General features: G+C 46.0%; 1 protein-coding gene and 1 long non-coding RNA gene across 3 annotated transcripts in view; both read left to right on the top strand.

Annotated features, from left to right (window-relative positions):
• Nucleotides 1-22848, top strand: part of rspo3 (R-spondin 3) — a 42923-nt gene that overhangs the window by 118 nt on the left and 19957 nt on the right. Inside the window, exons 1-4 of one of the 2 annotated variants that reach the window (XM_063198704.1) lie at nt 1-605; nt 14889-15074; nt 16458-16601; nt 17290-17436. The exon at nt 1-605 is cut by the window's left edge and continues 118 nt beyond it. In XM_063198704.1, the coding sequence (XP_063054774.1) occupies nt 512-605; nt 14889-15074; nt 16458-16601; nt 17290-17436 (571 nt within the window). In that variant the 5' untranslated portion in view covers nt 1-511. The remainder of the gene's footprint in view (nt 606-14888; nt 15075-16457; nt 16602-17289; nt 17437-22848) is intronic. The other variant, XM_063198705.1, reaches the window with a different exon arrangement.
• On the top strand, nt 20640-22338 carry LOC134448993 (uncharacterized). The gene is made up of 3 exons (XR_010034887.1): nt 20640-21067; nt 22043-22114; nt 22243-22338. It is a non-coding gene; the product is annotated as an uncharacterized LOC134448993 (long non-coding RNA).

Raw genomic sequence — 22848 nt, 5'->3', positions numbered from 1 at the left:
GACCATTTTCTTGTTTCGATAGTGCTTTTGGCGTGGTGAATCACAAAGACCCTGTGAGATGTTGATTCGAACATCTTACCCACCGGTCGCAAGGCAGTAACATCTGCATCTCCCACCTGGTTGCACTGAAAACTACTGTGGTGGATCTGCGTGGAATCCTGGAAGATGGTACAATTAATCTGATCATCATGATCAGTTTCAACTGATCGCTTTTTTATTTCTTCGTTTGAGGTCCCTTTTCATCCACCTCTTCTTGATGGGAAACTGGCGGTTTTAGCCATTTTCATGGAATGAGTTACCGAGTACGGATTTTTCCCAGGATGTTACTGCCGAGATGGCCCAGGTGTATTTGGGCCTTGGTAAATGTTGTTTCTCTCGCCCCTCAGATGGATTTGGAGTTTGACTCTTGTTAGGGAGTTACGGTATTACCAGACCTCAGCGAAAACAACACTCGCGGGTTGGCGGAGGACATTGACATTGACACGACAAGCATCCTTATCCTTGGGTTACTATGCACTTGCAACTGATCTCCATTGTTTTGATCTTGCACTGTATGGAGTACACTAATTGTCAGCAACACGCCTCAAGGCACCGGCCACACAAACGTAAGTAGTTAAACCGGGGAGCGCCTGGGGACAGATGCCTTGCTTTACGCACACACCTGTCCGCTGCATTACCGGGACTTTCTCTTTCTCACTACCATGCTTTTTCTCGTAAGGAGAGAAGACCAAGAGAAGGCTATCTGTTGTTTGGGTTTTTCCCCCCTTTTGAATTGTTGGGCTGGAGTATTGCTGTTCCCGAGATTCGGGGTAGATAAAGGTTATGTTGGCGAGGTTGGTACTCCTTTATTGCGCTGCATTTTATCGGGTGGGAATCTGTGTGGTGGTGATGGGCTACACACGGTCCTCTTCAGTGTCAATTGTATCTATCTTTTCATGTGAGTTTGTCTGTCTGTCTGTCTTTTTGCTAATTAATCTGTTTGGTGACATACTAATTCCCCCGTAACTGTCTCGGGCCAAAGTTGGGCACCTTCACAATATTTATCAGCCATCACTGACTCGCGGACGTAGCACTGTAAACGCACATCTATCAGATGACTTTAGATTCCAGTACATCATAGCAATGCCTCTCTTGTCTTGTTTTTTGTTTTTAAACAATGTCGCATTTCAGGTCTTTTACACACGTGTGTGTGTTTAGCCTACCTATACCTGCTTCTTGTGGTGTTGTGTCGAGTTCGTCCCCCGCATGTTCTGATCGCTCTCTAGCGGTCACCTCCACACGCAACGCAAGCTTTGCTGCACACTTTGAAAAAGTTCGCTTGATGGACTTGATGGAGAACTTCTTTCCCTCACTCTTGAGTTCACCTCGCCCCCCTTGGTTTCGAATGGCGACTATAACCTACCACTAAATGAAAACTTCACGCCGTTACGAGGGTATAGGCAAAGCCAGGCGGGGGTCTGAAAGGGGAAAACCCAAAACCCGTGCGTGTGGCAACATGGGCAGTGCACGCAGTGAAACCTCAGAGGTCGAGATGACTTTCACACAAGCCCTCTGGTGAGGTGCCCTATTGTAAAATGCCGATTTGAAAAGGCCTACCTTATATCTTGTCCTTTTATTTGGAATACATTTTTTAAAAATTTTACAACTACGTTTGTACATGATATACCATAAGTCCACAGTGGCTCTAAAGAAGCCACAAGGGTTCTAAACCTAGCCTATATTGTATGATAAGAGCCTCAAACAAACTCGGAATTGGGTTGTTCCCCAAAATTTTGTTTTACATTATAGGCTATAGCAAAGGCTATAAGTACCTTTAAAAAAGGATAGGCCTGTTGATGATAAATTGTGCGTATATATAGGCTAAAATAAATTTACCAGAGGTTAATGATAGTCTTAATGTGCCAATGCTTTCATTTTGTATTATTTAGGCCTATTATCCGTACAGATCTAACAAAAGCAATTGTTTGCAGGTATTGTTGCCTTTATTTGTTTAGATTAACTTGAAACTGCATTGGTATGGAATACATCACAACAGTGTTGCCAAGGTTGAATTAGTTCCAGGGAAGGGTAACTAAAAAGAGCCTTGCAATATCCAAAACACACTCTTAAAACTAAGCCACTTCATTCAACAATTAAGTATCTAATGAAATGAACTTTTCATAATTTCTATAGCCATTAGGTTTATAGGTTAGAATGGATCACAGAATCTGTAATGTGTGTTTGAATCTTTTTTTTTTGTCAATCTTTCAAACTTCATAACAAGCACAGAAATGGACTACAGGGATGGGGTGAGGCATATTTTGTCACCAGGCTAGGCAGGCAGCCGCTTGGGGCCCCCAAGCCTACTGTAGATAATAGAATAATAGTTAAGATTTCAAACTACAGTAGTGGCAATTTGTTGCGAATGTTCATTCTTTTGAATTTTCGCTTGCGGGGGCCCCACCTTACCCTAGAATCGCCCCTGGCAGATGACCAAAGTTCTGAGTATGTAACATAACCACCACCACCACGACCAACAGCAGCAGCCCACCCGCCCTTGGCACGCCCACCAGGCAGCCACCAACAGCGCTGGCTAATTGAAAGCGTTTGAAACGGTGGCGGCGGGTGAGGAACCACAGTAGTGAGTGAGCGTGCTCCGAGGGTAATGACCGGCTGGCCGTAAGGGCCGAGGTTTGGGTGGCCAAGCTTCCTGTTATTCTGGTGACGCACCGAGCGGAAACAGCTCCCGCATCTCCATAATGTGACACAGCGAGCAAAGAAAAAAAGAACAATTCAATGTATAAACTTTATTCTTTTTGGGGTTTTTTGTTTTGTGTTTTATTATGGGGGAGCATTTTAGACTTTAATTTAGACAGGGCAGTTGAAGATGGAGATAGGAAACCAGTGGAAGAGGGATATTGGGTGTGATTGGGAAATGACCCAGGTGTAGTACCACCTAAACCCCTCTGTCCTACTGTGAGTACCCCCTCACTCATGCTCTATACCTCTTCATCTATACGATCCGTATAATATAAGGTGGCAGATGAGCCATTAGATGTGCGACAAAGGTGTAGGTTTGGCTGGTCCAGATATGCTATTTTTACATTATATTTGTGAAAAAGTGGCTGGGATAGGCTAGGTTCATCTCAAAAGTGGTATGGGTATGTCCCCATCATCCACACCTAAAATGACACCCACCGGGGTGCAAGTTTCATTGCAAGGAATGATGACTCGTCATATTGTGATGGATGGGCCTTATGGAGGTCAAAGGTCGAACAGATGGAATCCCTGGCACATTGATTTGGCCCTACATCTACATCTACGTAGTTGACATGAAGTGTGTGTGTGTGTGTGTGTGTGTGTGTGTGTGTGTGTGTGTGTGTGTGTGTGTGTGTGTGTGTGTGTGCGTGTGTGCGCGTGCGTGTGTGTCTGTGTGTGCGCGTGTGTGTGTATGTGTGTGTGCGTGTGTGTGTGTGTGTGAGAGAGAGAGAGACAGAGAGGGAGAGAGAAAGAAAAAGAGAAAGAAAGAGAGAGACAGCGGGAGCACATGAATATGAGAGAGAGAGAGACAGAGAGAGAGGGAGCGTACTTGTTCATATACGTGTTCATATGTGTGTCAGACGTCAAGTCTTGAGTCAGGATATAGGTCCGTTGAGTGTGAGCGTAGTGTCATCGCTCCATCACCCCAGGGATCGTGCCCTCGTACGGGGCTTCTCGTCCAGGTTGCCTGGCCTGTCCCTCCACACTCCCTCCGTCTTCCTCCAGTCAAGTCAAGCTGACCACCAGCACACTGTTGAGACTGCAATCATGACTGTTTACATTGCACCATTTCTTCTTCTGACATGTCTAGGTATTAACTCAGTAGGCTCATTTGTTGTCTACTGACAGTGGCAATGCCTCCAAAGCCGTAGATCAACTGCGTTTTAGTTTTTCAGGAAACGCGATCCATGGCTATTGTAGGCCTACTGCCGGCCTACTGTTTACGCATACGCATCCATCGCTTTCCCAGCATAAGCAATACTGCATTTTAAAGCGATCCTGCACCATTTCTGGAATAAGCTTCAGTTTCGTCTTTCTCCTGTATTTCCACACAGTAAATGCTGTGGTGTTACCGTAATTCAACACTTCGAGAGTTCATTTAAGTCCAAATGATGTCAAATCAACTCTCTAAGTGTTAAATGAGCACTGCAGAATTTACTGTGCAGCCATTCTCTTAGTCTGGTGATGTTGTTTCTAGTTTCAAACAAGCTATTATCATGGAATCCTATGGTAACAGCACAGTGGGTTTACATACAGTGTTCAATCTCGCCCTCCAGCCCGTGCCTGCAGTTCACCTAGAGAGCGCTGTCGAGACAGCAGAGCCCATAAGGCTGGCGCTAATAACTAACAATGGTGCTCGCTGTCGGCTGAACCTTGACAATATTATTGTAAGTTCTGAGAAACCAATGTGGGTGTAAATGAAATGTACAATAACCTGAGAGTTATGTCCTTCTGATTTCTTACAGCATTGGCATTTATGAGTCAGGCTCCGCTAGCATCTTGCTAACAAAATTGCTTTACGGCCGTCGTGATCACAGCAATGCAGCCGGCCGACCAATCCAAACGCAGTGTGTGAAGCCACTCGTGACGTCATATTGACAATAAAGACGTATTTTACAAAGATCCAGAGAGTTAAAACATTCAAACTAAGTGCTGTTTGAAAGGATAATTCATCCTGCCTTTGGGAAAAATAAAATGAAACGACGATACCAATTATCTCCCAAAGCAATGGCAGCATCTGTGGATGAGCTCCATGGACCCCATTCATTCTAACAGCCTCTGCGCTCCTTGGCGCTCCTTGGCGCTCCTCTGCGCTCCTCTGCGCTCCTCTGCGCTGTCTGGATGGCGTCACTTAGTGGACAATACCACGCGGAAAAAGTCGCGAGATTTCTCTCGTACTACCCATAAACACTCTCTGGTAACAGCTAGCTGCTTGCTTGGCAGCCTGATCTCTCAGAATTCCGTGGAATGGAAACGGATCTTTGGGACACAAAATCCGTGTCAGTTTCACGGCTATTGCCAAAATTCTGTGCCCCTGGACACGGAATTGTTTTCCATGATTGACACACAAAAGTCCTTTCTATATTCCCACAGCAATGTGTTAAGTCTATCATTACAAAATAGATTTATTTTAATACTAAATAAAAAAAATGCTAGAGCAATTTGAGTTGTTCCCTGGCCAAAACAATCCCTAACCTTTACCTGTCAGTAAAGACATGTTTTTGAGAAATACCTTTTACAGTTGGTTGATAGGCTATCATATTCATGTAATAAGCGAAAGAATACTAGCTGTGCCCAAACTAACACAATCCCTAACCTATCAGTAAGAAATGGTTTTTGAGAAAAAAGATACTTGAAATTAGAAAAATCCTGAGAAAATACAAGACTGTGGAAACATAGAACTGTAGGAAAATAGAGAAAGCACTTCCGTGTGTCCATCATGGAAAACAATTCTGTGTCCAGGGGTACGGAATTGTGGTAAAATCCCAAAGATCCGTGTCCATTCCACAGAATTCTGAGAGATCACGTTGAGCTTGGTGGTAAAATTTGCGCTGCCAGGCTCAGAGAGCGGGAAGTACAGGAGAAAGATGAAGCTCAATTACAAACTCAAGAGAAAGTGTAAAATGAACTTGGTGCGATATGGTGCGATATTGTTTAAATACAGTAGTGGTTGGACTTAAATTCGTTATGGTCAACAAAACTCGTTGTCGAGGAAAGCAAGTCCACACATATGACGATGGAAGCTGCATCTGTCATGTCACTGTTTAATATCATGTGGTCACATTTGAACAAGACTGCCGTTCAAGAGGAAAGGAAAGCCAAGGCTTTTTCCAGGAAAGCGTGATGGTTTTGTTTTGTGTGTCTGTCGCCTGGGTCTAAATGTGAGCCGAGACAATAATGCAGGACAAAGCGTGAAATGGAACAGAACAAAACTGATGATTCTGAGCAGTCAGTCAGTGACGCGGGGGTGTCGGGGGGGGGCTTGCAGGGTGTCAGTCATGGTGCGATGCCTCTGGCCTGGAGGGGGGAGGGGGGTTTGGTAAGGGTGAGCCTCAGAGTGGGGGTGAGGGTGTCAGTGAGGGTGAGGGTGAGGGTGTTGGTGCGGTGCATACGGTCTGAGGGTGAGGGTGAGGGTGTTGAGCTTGGACGTGAGGGTGGGGGTGTGGGTGCAGCTGGTAGGAGGTATGTGGTTGTGGGTGAGGAGCCTTTGAGGGTGTTGATGGTGTTGAGCCTGGCAGTGTGGGTGAGGGTGCGGGTGCGGTACAGCTGGTCTGGGGAAAGTTGGTTAGGGTGAGGTTGAGGGTGCGGTGCTCCCAGGGTGTCGGGGTGGCTTGGGCTGAGGGTGAAAGTGTGGGTGAGGAGCCTTTGAGGGTGATGGTGTTGAGCCTGGCGGTGAGGGTGCGGGTGTGGGTGTGATGTATCTGGTCTGGGGGATGTGGGTGAGGTAGAGGAACTTGAGGGTGTCGGTGAAAGTGAGCCTCTGGAGTGGGGGTGTGTCTGAAGGGTGTCGGTGAGGGTGCGGTGCATCTACTCTGAGGTTGAGGGTGGGGGTGGGGGTGGGGGTGCGGTGCATCTGTGGCCGGGTGTGGATGTCTTAGAGCAGTGTTTCCCAACCAGGGGTACGTGTACCACTAGGGGTACGCGAGCATACTGCAGGGGGTACTTGGTAAAATTTAATTTGAACAAATGCATGGAGCAAAGTCACACTGGAATAGAAAAAGCAATGTAAAATATGAGTTAGGGGGGTACTCATGGTACAATGAAATGGTTTGGGGGGTACATGAGACACAAAAGGTTGGGAATCACTGTCTTAGAGGGTGATGGTGCTGAGCCTGGGGTTGAGGGTGTGGGGTGATGGTGAGGGTGCGGTGCATCTGCTCTGAGGTTGAGGGTGGGGGTGGGGGTGTGGGTGCGGTGCATCGGTGGCGGTGTGTGGATGTCTTAGAGGGTGATGGTGTTGAGCCTGGGGTTGAGGGTGTGGGGTGATGGTGAGGGTGTGGGGTGATGGTGTGGGGTGATGGTGAGGGTGTGGGGTGATGGTGAGGGTGTGGGGTGATGGTGAGGGTGTGGGGTGATGGTGAGGGTGTGGGGTGATGGTGAGGGTGTGGGGTGATGGTGAGGGTGTGGGGTGATGGTGAGGGTGCGGTGCATCTGTGGCCGGGTGTGGATGTCTTAGAGGGTGATGGTGTTGAGCCTGGGGTTGAGGGTGTGGGGTGATGGTGAGGGTGTGGGGTGATGGTGAGGGTGTGGGGTGATGGTGAGGGTGCGGTGCATCCACTCTGGAGGATGTCGGTGAGCCTAAGGAGCCTTTGAGGGCGTTGGGTCTGAGGGTGTCGGTGAGGGTGAGGGTGAGGGTGAGGTGCATCTGTTCTAGGGAATGTGGTTGAGCCCAAAGAGCCTTTGAGGGTGTTGGTTCGAGTGAGGTGCATCTGGTTTGGGGAATGTGGGTGAGGTAGGGGATAGCTAGTTCACGCCCTCCTAGTGACACAACACCTTCCACATTGCTTCTAGTCAGGCCAAGAGCAATGCAAATATCGTTTCTGATCTCCTGGAAAATCGGGAACTCCACCCACCCACTTTGTCGGAAACCAGTCAATTAGTAGCAAACTTAGGGAGGTGGGTCAACCATGCTATTTGGGAAATGTTAATTGTTAAGCTCTTGGTCAGACCCAGTCTCAAAGAGATTTGAAAGTCGTTGATAATCAGGCTAGGTTGAGGAGCCTATAGATGGGTTTTTGTTTTGTTTATCAACACGTTTTAAGGAGGGGCAAGACACCCACGCCAACCACGAGAGCTAATTTTTTGACCGCCAGCGGTTTCCAACAATCAGAGGTTGAGTTGTGTGCAGCTAGTTTCGCGCAGTCAGGAGAAAACAAAAATTTAGAACCCATGTAGTATATGAGGGTGTTGGTGAGGGTGAAGTAGTTACGCAAGCAGCCCCCAGACCAGAGGTGATGGCGGCGTGACGTGAGGGCAAGAGGCAGGCGGAATTCCTCCGTGTTAAAGGTTCTCCTGTGAATTAGAGCGTTCTGCAGGAATGCATGCGGGCAAATGGACAGCAGTTGTAAAGATCGCTCAGATATGTCAAACAGAATATCCGTGATCTATGGCAATCTGGCAGCCGACATCGAATGGGAGGAAAGGATGAGAAAGGTGTGTGTGTGTGTGTGTGTGTGTGTGTGTGTGTGTGTGTGTGTGTGTGTGTGTGTGTGTGTGTGTGTGTGTGTGTGTGTGTGTGTGTGTGTGTGTGTTCAGAGGTAAGCCTTGCTACTGGAGTGGGTTTCCCAGAAGAGAGAAGGTTTGCTGAGTATTAATACAATTCGCCCAAAGCATGGAATGCTGAAATTCACTTTGAGAGGGCAAGCAAAACACCATCATCATCTCTGCCTGTGTGTGCAGGGCAGTCATGGGTAAGCAGTTAGGGCGTCAGACTTATAGCCCAAAGGTTGCCGGTTCGACTCCCGACCCGCCAGGTTGGTGGGGGGAGTAACCAGTGCTCTCCATGACTGAGGTACCCTGAGCATGGTACCGTCCTGCTGCACTGCTCCCTTGGGGCGCCATTGGCGGCTGCCCCTTTGCATGGGTGAGGCATAAATGCAGTTTCATTGTATGCAGTGTGTAGTGTGTGCTTGTGTGCTGTGGAGAGCTATTGGCTTTCACTTCACTACATCCAGCAGCAGTCCTACACTTTTGGGGGCCCTAGGCAAAGTATTGTCATGGGGCCCTCTTGGCTTATTTTTGCTGGTATTTACAATGCACAGATAAACTCTGACATGTTCAACAAACTCATGATGGTTCTGACTGTTGGGGGCCCCATACAGCTATTATGAGCCCATCTGGTAAACTCCAACTCCCATTGTCATTGTCATGACACAAATGCACACTGCACAAAACGAAATTGCATTTTATGCCTCACTCGTGCAAGGGGGCAGCCCCCAATGGCGCCCCAAGGGAGCAGCGCGCCGGGACGGTACCATGCTCAGGGTACCTCAGTCATGGAGTAGGATGGGGGAAAGCACTGGTTAATTACTCCCCCCCCCCCCCACACCAACCTAACGGGTCGGGAGTCGAACCGGCAACCTTTGGGCTACGCCCTAATTATTATTACGATGACTCATTACAATTACATTACATTACATTTGGCAAATGATTTTTTGTAAAACTGTCTGCCTATATGTCGTACGGCGGATGGGAGGGCACCACTGTTAAACACTGAGGCCCGCTGTGCCTGCATTTATTCACCTGTGCCCTAAGTGAAACAGCACACAGCCTTGTGTACTGTTTTTTGTTTTACCTTTCTTTCTTCACCTCGCCGTGTTCCTCTCTTCATCTTTCCTTATCTCTGTCTTTCTCTCTATCTTATCCCCCTCTCTCTCTCTCTCTCTCTCTCTATATATATATATATATATATATATATATATATATCCTTTTGCTTCTCTTCTTTTCTCTCTCCTCCTTTGAGGTCACAACCGCACATTAACTTCAACTTGACACTGACTGCCACATTCTCGTGTCGCTGCTCCAGCACCGTGGCGTGCACCTCAATCTGAAGCTTTGAGGGCGATTACAAGCCCCCCTCTTCCTTCTCCATATTACACACCAAGGCGGTAAAGCGGCGCGGAACGGCCGCGTTTTTTACCGGCGTCAGTGAAAATACATTGAAACCTATCTGTCCTTACACACCAACCGGCGGTAGTCGGGCGTCAGCGGCGCGGGAGCCGGCTCCGCGCCGCGCTGGATTTGGAAAATAGAACTCGAGCGTATTTTTCACGCCGGCGACCGGCGGTGTCTCATTCAAATGAATGGCAAAGTAGCATGCTAGCTTTGGCTGTGGGGAGGGTTTTGAATGGGACTGGCCGCGCACGCCGACGCTGTCAGTGTGCAAGGCAGAGAAAAGCACGCCGGCCAAAACTAAGCAGAAAGACCGCGTCCGCCCTGCGACCGTTCCGTTCCGCCTTGGTATGTTTTGAAGGGTTGGTTGCTGAACATTTTGTAAAAAGACAATGCAAGGTTTTAAAATATTCAAATTGGTGCTCGAAATTCTCTTGAACTTTCATCGTCCAAACATTTCTGTCACACTGGTGTGATGGTACACCTTTGCACAGAGCCTCATCATCAAAAAAAATGTAATCACCAATTGTGTGTTACCTTTTGGTACTGTCATATCAGTGCTGTCAGGGCCGGATTAAGATGGTCTGGGGCCCCTAGGCTACAGGTTGCTGTGCGCCCCCGGAAGGCAAATTCATGACAAATGTACATAGACAGTGTCATAATTCCAAGTCAGGAATTAAGGATAACATGTCTACCAACTGTACTCAACATGACACGTGATGTTTTTCAATACTGCATCCTATCACAATTCTGCAGTTTTTCACTTTTGTCCAATCAGGGGGCCCCTGGCAGGTGAGGGCCCCTAGGCTGCAGCCATATCTAGCCTGTGTGTTAATCTGGCCCTGAGTGTTGCTATTATGTAGTTGAGTGTTTTCAGAAAAGAGTGAGTAGGTTTGTTGGCGGGCTAGTCTGCAGTAGGGGTCTATATTGGTCCGCAGCACCAAGCCCATCCCTGTTGCTTTCCTCCGGGGCCCCCGTGTGGCCCCTGGAGGTGGACGCACTGTGAAGCATCATCACCAGGCAGTGAGAGGCAGATGGCAATGAGAGGCAGGAGAGAGGAGGAGACAGCACTGAAAACCAGGGGAGAGAGAGAGAGAGAGAGAGAGAGAGAGAGAGAGAGAGAGAGAGAGAGAGAGAGAGAGAGAGAGAGAGAGAGAGAGAGAGAGAGAAGCAGACAGCACTGAGAACCAGGAGAGAGAAGCAGAGAGCACCAGGAGAGAGAGAGAGAGACAGACAGACAGACAGACAGACAGACAGACAGACAGACAGCACTGAGAACTAGGGGAGAGAGAAGCAGAGAGCACCGAGACAGAGAGCGAGAGAGAATGTCAGAGGGAGAAGCAGAGGGAACTGAGAACCACGGGAGAGGGAGAGAGAAGCGGACAGCGCTGAGAACCAGGGTAGAGGTGCAGCTGGAGGGGCAGCACCTGGGATCGATTGGCAGCGGCTAATAGTTTCTTTCTCTCTTTCTTGCTTTCTTTCTTTCTTTCTTTCTTGCTTGCTTTTTATTTTGTTTATACTTTCTGTCCTCCCCTCTCACTCTCTTACTCTTTTCCTGCCAGCTCTGCCCTCTGTTTAATTCTATCCATCCCCCCTCACCACTTTCGTGCTCGGTACTCTGTACTCGGTTTTCTGTCTCACTCTGTCTGTATTTTCTTCTCTATTTCTCTCTCTCTCTCTCTCTCTCTCTCTCTCTCTCTCTCTCTCTCTCTCGCACACTCGCTCGCTCTCTCTCTCGCTCGCTCACTCTCCCTCTCTCTCGCATGCTCGCTCCCTCTCCCTCTCTCTCGCATGTTCGCTCGCTCTCTCTCTTTCACCCCCCCCTCTCTCTCTCTCTATCGCTTGCTCTCTCTCTCTCTCTCTCTCTCTCTCTCTCTCTCTCTCTCTCTCTCTCTCTCTCTCTCTCTCTCCAATCCTGCCACGTTAACCCTCCATCAAAATGACAGCCTCTCCAAGAAGGGGAGCGTGTGTTTTTATCAAAGCCAAATCTCAGTGCTCCATCACTTGTTGTTATCGCGGGTGTCAATTTGCCCCATGGTATTTACACAACCCAACTGTAGATGTGATGGCCTGCACTTCATTGTTGGTCATATAAGCATGACATAGCGCTCCAGAGGGACCAGTGACCGGTGACTTTTTGAGGAACGGCGCTATTATGTTAAGTGCCACGCCACGCCACGCCACGCTCGCTCGCTCTGTGTGTTCCCGTGTTGTTTTAACATCAAGTGGCATGACGAAGTGGTCAGGGCCCAGGGATGGAGGGATGGAGGAGAACTCGAGGGGTTTATTATCCTAGGCATGTGTGCGGAGTCATACTGTAGGGCCTGTTCTCATGAGTCAGGGCTTTCAGGTCACTGAAACAAATCATATATCTCTCCAAATGCTTCGCATTCTCTGGGGCTGACAAGGTACCCATACACTCGGGTTATTTATGCCCTTGGAATAATACGGAGACGTGAGAAAAAGTGGGTGGGTGGTAGAGGCAGTGGCGGTACGGGGTGACGTGGGGTGGTCAGTGGTGGGTTGGAGCAATGGGGGTTAGGGCTGTCAGAATCTGCAGGCAGGGAAGGCGACAGGGGAGGAAAAAGGGGTCACTTGTCCCGGGCCCAGGGAGAGAGGAGGCCCAGAATTGGATCCTCATTATGTGTTGGGTTTGGGGGCCCTGTCAGAGTTTGTCCCGGGCCCAGCCAAAGCTGTCTGCGGCCCTTTCTGCAGGCATTTTCACAAGCGCTCATGTGTTCCCAGACCTGTGGCTTTCCCAGCACAATGCATTTTCTCTCACTGTCTCTTTCTCTCCAGGTATGTCTCTATGTCTCTCTCTCTCACACACCCTCCTTTTCTCACTCTGTGTGTGTGTGTCATTGCTGATTATGTTGTTCATGTAGACGTTGTGCAGATGAGTGTCCAGCCTGTTGTGTTTATGGTTTTGCACCGGCGTGGGCTTGCTGTTTATAGATCAGCTGTAGCCTTTCACACGAAGCCTGCTGAGAGGAGAGGAGAGCGGAGCAGAGTGGAGCAGAGCGGTGCGGTGGGCCCATCTGTGGGGTTGGGTTTTCACACCCCTCAGAGCACAGTAGTTAAACAGTCATTACAAGGACAGACACCTCTTGGGTGTGCTAAATTATGTTTTTCTTCTCTGTGATATCAATGTTCCCTAGAAGAACACAAACATGGTTCAGGAATGAACTGAAGTGTCAATGAGACCATGGGGGTCTATATTACAAATCTGGTTCAGGAGTAAATCAAGTTAAGTTAAAATTAAGAGGTAAATCATCTAATAGAAGTAGTTTTCAACTGTGGAGGAACCTCAAAGTTCTCCATGGAACTTATTTGTGACAAACAGAACTTTGAGGAACACTGCTTTGAGGAACCCTTCATTGTGGAAAAATACTGGGGTAATTCAGAATACTTTTAAGGTTCCTTAGAGAGAACCAACAATCCACTTGAATGTTCTTTGAGGAACCTTCCCGTTTTTACAGTACTCACAGCTTTTTTGCAAAATGTATGCCTATTTCTGTGCAATGACTCCAGCTGAAGACAGTGCTGTATGTGTAGTGTTATGGATTATATGAATAAAGAATCATGGACATGTAGCTGTAGTTGGAACCACCATAACGTAGCTCGTTTACTTCATTCTGCCTCGAGCCAACTCTGAATACACAATACGTTCACCTACGTCTGTATGTAAGGTCAAGATGTCATCAAGTAATTAGTACGGCATCTAACTAGGGACAATTACATACTCATACTACAGTATGCTTGCTGCCAAGCATGAAATCAGATGGGTGTCAGTACTTTTAGGTGCTGTTTCCACGTAGTTGGATATTTTTATATGTGGATATTTTTTTCTCTTGCTTGTATTGGTTTTGCATTGGTTTTGGCCTTCTGTTTCCACGTAGCAGATATTTAAAATCCAGGTATAAAAAGCAGGAGAAAAAAATATCCTGTTTAGGGGGCTGAAACGCATTTGTTACAATGGGGGATTTTTTTTATCCACATGTTGCGTTTACACCTAGCAGGAGAAAAAAATACCCTGCTAAAAAAATATCCTGCTATGTGGAAACAGCACCTTATATTGAAGTGAAACAAGTGTTTGCTGTGATATAGATTAGGACAGTGTTTCTCAACTGGTGGGTCGCGACCCAAAAATGGGTCGCGGAGGGGTCATGAGTGGGTCGCGGGGCCTTGGTGTAAAAACAAAACGTAATTCAAAACAAAAAAAATCCAACTTTTCCTGCAACAATTGAAAACTTTTATCTTGATAGGCTAGTGAACTGTCGTCATAGATACAATCTGAATGTTTATGCAAGATAGATAGCGTGCAAACAGTCATTCAAGTCTTGGTTACATTTTGAGAATTGCATTGAATTGACTTGAACGCTAAAAAAATTGGGTCGCGACCGAATGAGAGTGGAAAATGGTGGGTCCCAAGACTGTTCCAGTTGAGAACCACTGGACTAGGAGACTGCATGGAGGTCCTGTAGTTGACGTGCAAAAAGATGCTTCAGTAACAAACATTTCATTTTATGTTTATCTATATCAGTAGTTACAGTAGCGCAACCAGAATAGTATAATAATATGATGTTGTGGTGTTGGATATTTTCATTTGTATCTTGCATTTTATGTTTTAAATTTTTTTATATATTAACAGTTGCATACAATTGAACACTGTTACATATACTGTATTACTGTATCCAAATGCCATTTATATGGTCACTAATTATGACACAAGATAGTCTAAGCATAATTTGGGCATTATAGGAGAGAGTCAGTGTATTGTGTTAAACAAGTGTGCGAGTAGAGCAGAGAAATGAGCAGTGATGTGTGTGTTCCCCTTTGGCCCACGGAGAGCATGAGCTCAAACAGTTGTTTATAACATGTCACATCACAATACTATATTACTGTATCAGTGTAGAATAGGTGTATTGGATTAAACAGTAACTGTGATGAGACCAGAGGATTGACCAATGACATGTGGGGCGGGGGTGGCTCAGCTGGTAGAGGAGCCATTCGGCAACCAGGGGGTTGCAGGTTTGAGTCCTGCTCTGCCTGACCTCATCGATGTGTCCTTGAGGAAGATACTTAACACCAAATTGCTCCTGGTGCCAGTGTGGTACCCTGCATGGCAGCCACTGCCACCGGTGTGCGAATGGATGAATGTGAGGCATACCATGTAAAGCACTTTGAGTGCTCGAAGGAGTATAAAGGCACTACATAAATGCAGTCCATTTACCATGTGATATCCTTTGTTTCCACAGAGAGCATGAGCTCGGGGTGCCAGAGCGGGTGCCTGACGTGTTCGGAGTACAACGGCTGTCTGTCCTGCAAGCCGCGCCTCTTCATCTTCCTCGAGAGGAACGGCATGAAGCAGACCGGCGTGTGTCTGCCCTCCTGTCCCAGCGGTTACTACGGCACCCGCTCCCCTGACAGAAACGACTGCACTAGTAAGTGAACCCACAGCAGCCTATGTCACAAGTACAGAAGAAGTAAAAGTGCACATAGGGTGCGCTGGAATTTCAAATATTTTGGATGTTTTGTCTGTCTTACATGTTTTAAATGCTCCATGCTATGAGTGGAGATCATTTGGGTGCACATCAAATCTACCCAGTAATTTCAAGTAATCTAATTGTATTTTATCTAATATAATTTGATCTCATTGGTACAATAGAGAGGTATATGAAACTATTCCTATGGGTATTTTTGTACTCAAAGGGTACAGGGTACATCTCCTTTATGGTGTATTACCATCGTTCCAAAACAAGGAACTGTCCTAGCATTAAGCAGTCATGTCATACCCATTCAATTACACAGTGGTACTTCAATTTCTCTGTCTGTACATCACACAATGCCAACATCCTGGCCACAGTGTATGACAGTGCCTTTAGTCTTAGTCTGAGTGCTCTAGTCCACACAGACTGATTCGTAGTTGCTCGCTGTAAGGGGCTTTCGCAATCTTAAGTCAAATCCAATCCAACCCTTCCATTTTGGCACAATATCTGACTTTCATGGGCTCAATTAAGTCTTTAAATACTTGAAGAGGATGCAGTCAATGATGTCCCATCCTTTTTAAAACATCTGTGATGTATCAACATTTGAATTTCTGAGTGAGCTCTCTTCTCTCCTGCCCTCAGCAGTCATCTTTACTTGAGTAGCTTCACTGGCGGGCCTCAGCGCCTCAGTGAAGACTATTGACGTCATAAATAAGCTCAAGATGTATTTTGCTGAAGGATATGACATCAAATACCATCTACAGATCATAAAGAATGTGTATTCTTGGATGTGTATTGGAACTTATACCAAGATGCTGTAGCCTGATGAAAACAAATTTCACCTGCCTCATTCATTCATTCATTCATTCATTCATTCAGTCATTCAGTCATTCATTCACTCAGTAATTAATTTTTACCGGTATATACCAGGGCTTGACACTGACACCTGCCTACCGGCTAAATGCTGGTAAAACTTGGCTGTGGCTAGTAACAATTTCAGTCTCACTAGCCACTTTGACAGGTAACTAATTTTTTGGTGTGACAAATCACAGTAGTTTCACCAATTGTTTGTATTCAAATGCAACAATATTCCGAAGAAAAAAAAACTCACAACAAAACCCTGACTAGTAGAAAGGCTAAATGGCTGTTGACTTGGGAAAACAACTAGCCATAGTGGCCGGTGAGCAAAACAGTTCACGTCAAGCCCTGGTATATACCCATTCATTCATATACTTCATCATTCATTCATTGCTTGTGTGGTACAGACATAGCCTAGTATTGATGTTGGGCCTTTGGTCCGTATGTGCTGTGTCTGTGTTTGTGGTGTGTGTCTTGCAGAGTGTCGGCCGGAGTGTGACTCCTGCTTCACAGGTAACTTCTGCACGCGCTGCCGGCCCGGCTTCTACCTGCACCAGGGGAAGTGCCTGCAGACCTGCCCAGAGGGCCGCGTGCCCAGCCTCGCACAGCGCGAGTGCGTACCTGGTGAGTGCATACCTGCTGCTGGTGTTTATTCATCTAGTTTATACCTGGTGATGGGAATACCTGCTTTTCTTTAGACATCTAGCCTCTTAGTGCAGATGGAGTCGCCGGCGGGCCTATTCACTATTTGCTGAAAATACTGAACTACATCATGACAACATTGCTATGACAGTACAGAGAGCCTTATGTAACAGATTAAGACTTAGCCATTACAGTTTTGGGGACAGTAAGGTTATAACAGAGGCTCTGTGTTAAGGGGTCAAGAGCCTGTGGACAATCATGGTGGTTGAATAAATAATGACTGAGAGACTGAGCTGGCAAGTGTGGTTTTCTCCCCTTTAAGTGCACTCATACAGCCTCTTCAGATCGATCAGGTCTACGTAGGTATATATAAGTTAGGGGGGGGCGTTGGAGAGCCCTGGGGGGCATTGGGAAGCCCTAGGGGGGCATTGAGAAGGATACAGATGAGAGGGTGCAGTGCTTAGTTGCCATTGGGGGGCATTAGTCCATTTTATTTTTCAATACTAAAGGGGGCTTTGACAGGCTTATAATGAGGTCTAGGGGGCATTTGTTCAAAAAAAGATTGAGAACCACTGGTCTATTCTATATAGTTCAGAGTGAGATGTGCTACGGATGTTCCAGTGTAGACGCTCACAGGGCTGCTGTTGGGGTTGTGCTCGGTGTTTTCCAGAGTGCCCCGCGGACTGTGACAGCTGTGTGAACGGTGACACCTGCAGCAGGTGTGCGGCCGGCTTCTTCCGCCTACAGGGGAAGTGTCACCACACCTGTCCAGAGGAGTACGAGCCCAACGAGCTGCTGCTGGAGTGCATCCCTCAAGGTCAGTGTTTCTCAAACTTTTTCAGACAGAGGACCACCTTGTCCCCCCAAAAATGTTCAGGGACCACCTGTCAACTGAATTGACAGTTGACGGGTGCTAACTTGACGCAACTGATTTTGATGCAGATCACTACTTTTTATTCACATTACAAGCCTGTCTTTTTGTGGTGAAAATGTGACTTCAGCTATGTTAAGCTATATAATAATGTTGAAGCTATAGCCTACTGTTAGCTTGTCTTGGACAAATAGAAATCCCCTCGTGGACCACCTGAGCTCTGTCGCGGACCACTAGTGGTCCCCGGACCAGACTTTGAGAATCACTGCTCAAGATGAGTCCAGTTCAGCAAGGCATCCTACACCCTACAGATGGAGATGGCAACACCAAAACACAGGGTTAATTCAACACTTAGGGAGTACTCTGGGACCAAATGCAATCTAGAAGACGTTAAATCGACTCTCGAAGTGTTGATTTAACACTGCACAATCAAAGAGTAAAACCAACACTGTGGGCCAGCTTTGGCCTCTAACCTTAACTTCCCTAGATTATGCTGTTCCAGTTACATTACGACAATTATGGTAAATAAATAAAGGTTCTATGGTGAGTGCATCCCTCAAGGTGAGTCCACGATACGATGCGATGCGATACGATATGATACGACTAGACTTTATTGTCAGTTTTCATTGAAATTCATTTCGCTTCCCTGAGCTAGCAACACTCGTTTAGGACAGGGCATACACATAACATCACATCACTAAACTATTGCACAACTGACAAAAAAGAGAGGACACAGGCCTATATACGGACATACGTTACATACAACCCACATAACGTGAAGATCTTACCAACATGGAGTGATAACACTATGCAGTCAAACAAGGCATCCTACAGATGGAGAGGGAAACACAATAAAAGCACAGTGTTAACCTTTTATTGCAGATTGGCCCGTCGACGGGCCTATTCACTCTTTGCTAAAAACACTCAACTACATTATAGCAACATTTCTATGACATTACAGAGAGCTGTAGTACCATAATGCATGCTGTTCTAGATGTGGAACGCTGTAATAGTCCTTGAAAATGCTTAACTACAGTACTAAACTACTATGACATGACACTGGGCTTGTTGTAATACGTAATGACTTGGTCAAAGAGTAAAACCTACCTATCCATCCACCTACCTAGCTACAGCTTGCCTACTGCACTGTAGACGCACCGTAAATTAATATCTCGTGTGCCAAACACCGTACGTAAAACGAAACTGTGGGCCAGATTTGGCCTCTAACCTTAACACATTGAGTACCGACGACGTAATAATGCGTTTTTCACGCCCATGCGTTGTATACCAAAACGCAAAAATACGTTTTTGCATTTAAATATCATATTTTGAATCTACACCCTTCAATGGACAATATATGTGATTTTGGTAGCTCTGTGATGGACATAAATGACAACATTTGCAGTCCAAAGTTGTTTGATTGTTATGATGTTTGAGTGTTATGATTTGGATATTTTAATTTAACTTACCAAGATGTCTGGATGCCAACCCATGTCTCCTATCGCGCTGCCTGCATTGATTTCCCTAGTACGTCACTGTAGCATGTGTTGTCTCTGACTTCACGCAATAGGTAAACACCATTGTATAGTGCCTGGAGTATCTTGAACTTTCTGGACTTGCTAGACCTTTACCAGATCCTTGGATCCAAATGGCACCCGATATGTGATTGCAGTAATGCGCTCCGATTTGGACGTTTGATCGCCAAAAAGATAAGTTTCTGTGTCTTCCTGTATGTGAGAAGCCAGAAGCTAGCATGGCTACATATCATGATTCCCTGATTGTCGCTCCCAACGCAGGACGCTCCCCTGTCGTCTCGCTCCCACTAGCCAGACTATCGATCCGGGTGGGACTACACGTCCAGGAGTGATAGAAACACCTGGGACTACACGTCCGGGAGCGATCTCAGTTGGGAGTGTCCATCTGCCACCGCATATGATTCGGATCGGATGGGCTAGGTTACATCTAAGCATCATATCATTTGGATTTGTTGTCAATGTTGGGCTATTATTTCGGGAGTCATCGGGAGCTATTTTAGCAAATGTCTCACCCTCTGCATGTGTGCAAAGAGTTTGTGTTCAGTCCACGTGAAAAACGGGGATTTCAAAGGGCATCGATTGCTGGTGTCGTAGTGTGACAGAGCAGGAGGTGTGCTGCCGTATTCGTGAATCGTGCTACGTTGTTGTTTCCCTAGTAGCCCACGATCGGTAGCGTGTATTGTGTCTGACTTCACGCAATAGGTAAACACAGAGACCATTGTATATCGTGCCAGGAGTATCTTGAACTTTCTGGGCTTGCTACCTAGACCTTTACCAGCTCCTTGGATCAAAATGGCACCCGAATTGTAATTGGAGTAATGCGCTCCGATTTAGAAGTTTGATCGCCAACCAGATAAGTTTATTTGATTATTCACCCCTATGTTGAACTGTCTTCCTGTATGTGAAAAGCCAGAAGCTAGCATAGATGGCTACATATGGATCGGATGGGCTACATCTAAGCATCATATCATTGGGATTTGTTGTCAATGTTGGGCTATTATTTCGGGAGTCATCGGGAACTATTTTAGCAAATGTCCGACCTTCTGCATGTGTGCAAAGAGCTTGTGGTCAGTCTGTGTGAAAAACGTGGATTTCGAAGGGCATTGATTGCAGGTGTCGTAGTGGTTTAGAGCAGGAGGCGTGTCTTGACGTGCAGGAAGATGTGTGTCAGAGCTAACCTTGCACCAAATTGTGATTAAAACCAACTCATCCCCTTTCAAACTCGTCACATTCTGAAGAAGCGCACCCTTCACAAAAACCTCAATATCTCCGATTGTAGCTGAATTCCATGGATACCCACTTCGGTTTAGCGTGGGTTTACTCGGCAATAAAAGCTCGTAGAGACACACAGTTTTCACCTACTAAGAGGGCAGCGTCTCCACTTTCAAACGAGTCATAACATATTTCAGTGGCCCTATCACATAATAAGCTGTGAGTCTACAAAAAAACGTAAAAAAGGGCATAGAACGCTGGTATTCTACGACATAATTCCGTGAGCACCGCCGGTATTCAATGTGTTAACATCCCTACATTATGCTTCAATAAATTTAAATTTAAATTTGAATAAATAAAGGTTCTATATGGCGTCATTATGTGGACAAAAGGTCCACGAGCGCCACTTACTGCCCACGCGAGGTATTTTATTCTGCGCGCGCGTGTAGACACTCTCGCGCGCGCGATTTTGCTCTGCGCGCGCGCGCAAACGCTGCCACGCGCGCGCAAACACCATCTCACGCGCGAGAGGTGACATGAATTTCCTCACGCGCGCGAGCAGAAATATGAATATTTAAATAATCTCCTCCCACTGATTAGCATAACCAACGAGGCGGAAGTTTGTTTAGTCTGAAATAATCAGACACAGATCTGAAGAGCAATTGTTGATATCGTTGCTACGGTAACTGCAGCTGGCGTTTACTGACGAGTGGAATGACTGAAGGTTGCATATACCTCTATTGCTTACCATTTTTATGAAAACATTGTTTTTAATTGTTTATTTCATGGGCGAACTTGTTGAGATTCGCAGACAGCAGATGAGGAATAAAGTGAGTAGACATTTCATCAAATATGCTATGGTTCGTGTCCTGTCAAGCTTCATTTTGCTCACGACGAGTGCGTTTTAAGAGCTTAAAGTTAGCAGGCTAGGCATTTGGCATGATGACAAAGTTGTTTTGCAAAGAAGACCAAAATGCACGTTTACAGAGACCTTAAGTTAACATGTTGTAAGTGCAATGTTTCACTGAAATCCAGCTCCGTGTACTGCATGACTGAGAGACATACCGGTACAAACCTGTTTCCTACGATGGTCCAGTCAGATATTTGTAATGTAGGCTATAAGGATTCAAGTGTGTTTGATACTTTTGCTGGTAAGCATTGCAATAAAATAGGGAGCCGGATAGTCAATTCAAGCGGTCAGATCAGAGAACCTTTATTGAAATCGGTTGGAACAATCATTCATTTTGCCACTGTCGTGTTCTCCATAGCTGGTGATTATGGATTTTGTAGGCTATGTATTCAGCGATCCACAACGGGTATACACAAGGAGGTCTACATAAGTCATTGGATATACACAACTAGAGCTCTAGGTGAATTTAGCCTACATTGCATCAAAGAGCTCACTCTGTGCTTTGGAATGAAATGATGAAGTGGCTAGAAAATGAACCGTGCGCTGAGTATCCAGTAGATGGCGTCGACACACTGTAAATAAACAATGACACTACAATACTGACACAAGCACAATGAATGATTAGGCTAGAAAGATCACTTTCTCAAAGTACTGCAATTACTCCCAGGAAGTTGACTGGTTCGTGGAAAATGGTAGAGCAATACCGGCCTCTTTGAATATAGAGTTGAATAATTGAATCTTTAAGAAGTGACATAAATGGTACAGATCAATACACTGTATTTACCTGCTCTCTGTGTCACTTGGCAAGTACATTTAATGCAATGTGATACCAGTGCAATGCAATACATTTAATAAAAAAGGTGCAGACATTAAAAAAAAAAAAATCTGCCTTCAGTTGCTGATCGGCGGCCCTTGTACGGAGGTTGTCACACACAGCCAACGAAACCACATGGGCAACATGGAAGAGGTCAGTGTGCAGCCCAGCTTGTCTGACCCAAGCCATTTAAGTGGTTAAAGAATTTAGTGAATCCATCTACCGGTACACATGCCATATCTGCAGGGGCCTAATCTGTCTACCTTTTTTACATGTTGCAGCAATTGCCAAAGCTTTTGGGCCTTTGCCTGGATTTCATCACACAGCAGCAATAGGTCTCTAGGACTCTGGTTAGGTAGCCTGTATACACTTTATTTCTGGAAGGTGATGTGGGTGTCATGTTACTTCAGCAAGCAGCACAACGCATACAGTTCATAACATTTCATCCAGGCAAGTTTTTCTCATTTTCATTAAGGGAGCTGCCAATCCCAATAGTGGTAACACAAGTGCAGAGATTTCATGTAGACTATGGAACTCAACTAAAGGGGTCACTAGTAACATAATAATAACAGTAGCAACACCACACGCACAAAGTAAATTGAATAATTGTTGTGAATCCAAATGACCTATTCTTGATGAAGGCACAATCTCTACATTTCTTTGCTGTACAGGAAAAATCAGGCATACTGCATATCGGCAGTTGGTGAGATGGGATTCGTAGGCTATGTTTGGGTTCCACTGCAATCCTGTGCCGTCACAAAGATCTGGCAGATCTTTAAATCCACACATCGTACAGGTTTCCAGGATGTGATTTATTTGTGGCAAATAAAAGACAGTACACCTGAATCAGATGTATTTGTCATAATGCATTTCTTAACCTCAGCAAT

This window comes from Engraulis encrasicolus, chromosome 5 (genome assembly GCF_034702125.1).
Source record: "Engraulis encrasicolus isolate BLACKSEA-1 chromosome 5, IST_EnEncr_1.0, whole genome shotgun sequence".
NCBI classification, from domain to species: Eukaryota; Metazoa; Chordata; class Actinopteri; order Clupeiformes; family Engraulidae; genus Engraulis; species Engraulis encrasicolus.
The sequence above is the reverse complement of the archived record's forward strand: the minus strand, read 5'-3'. Positions and strand labels throughout refer to the sequence as shown.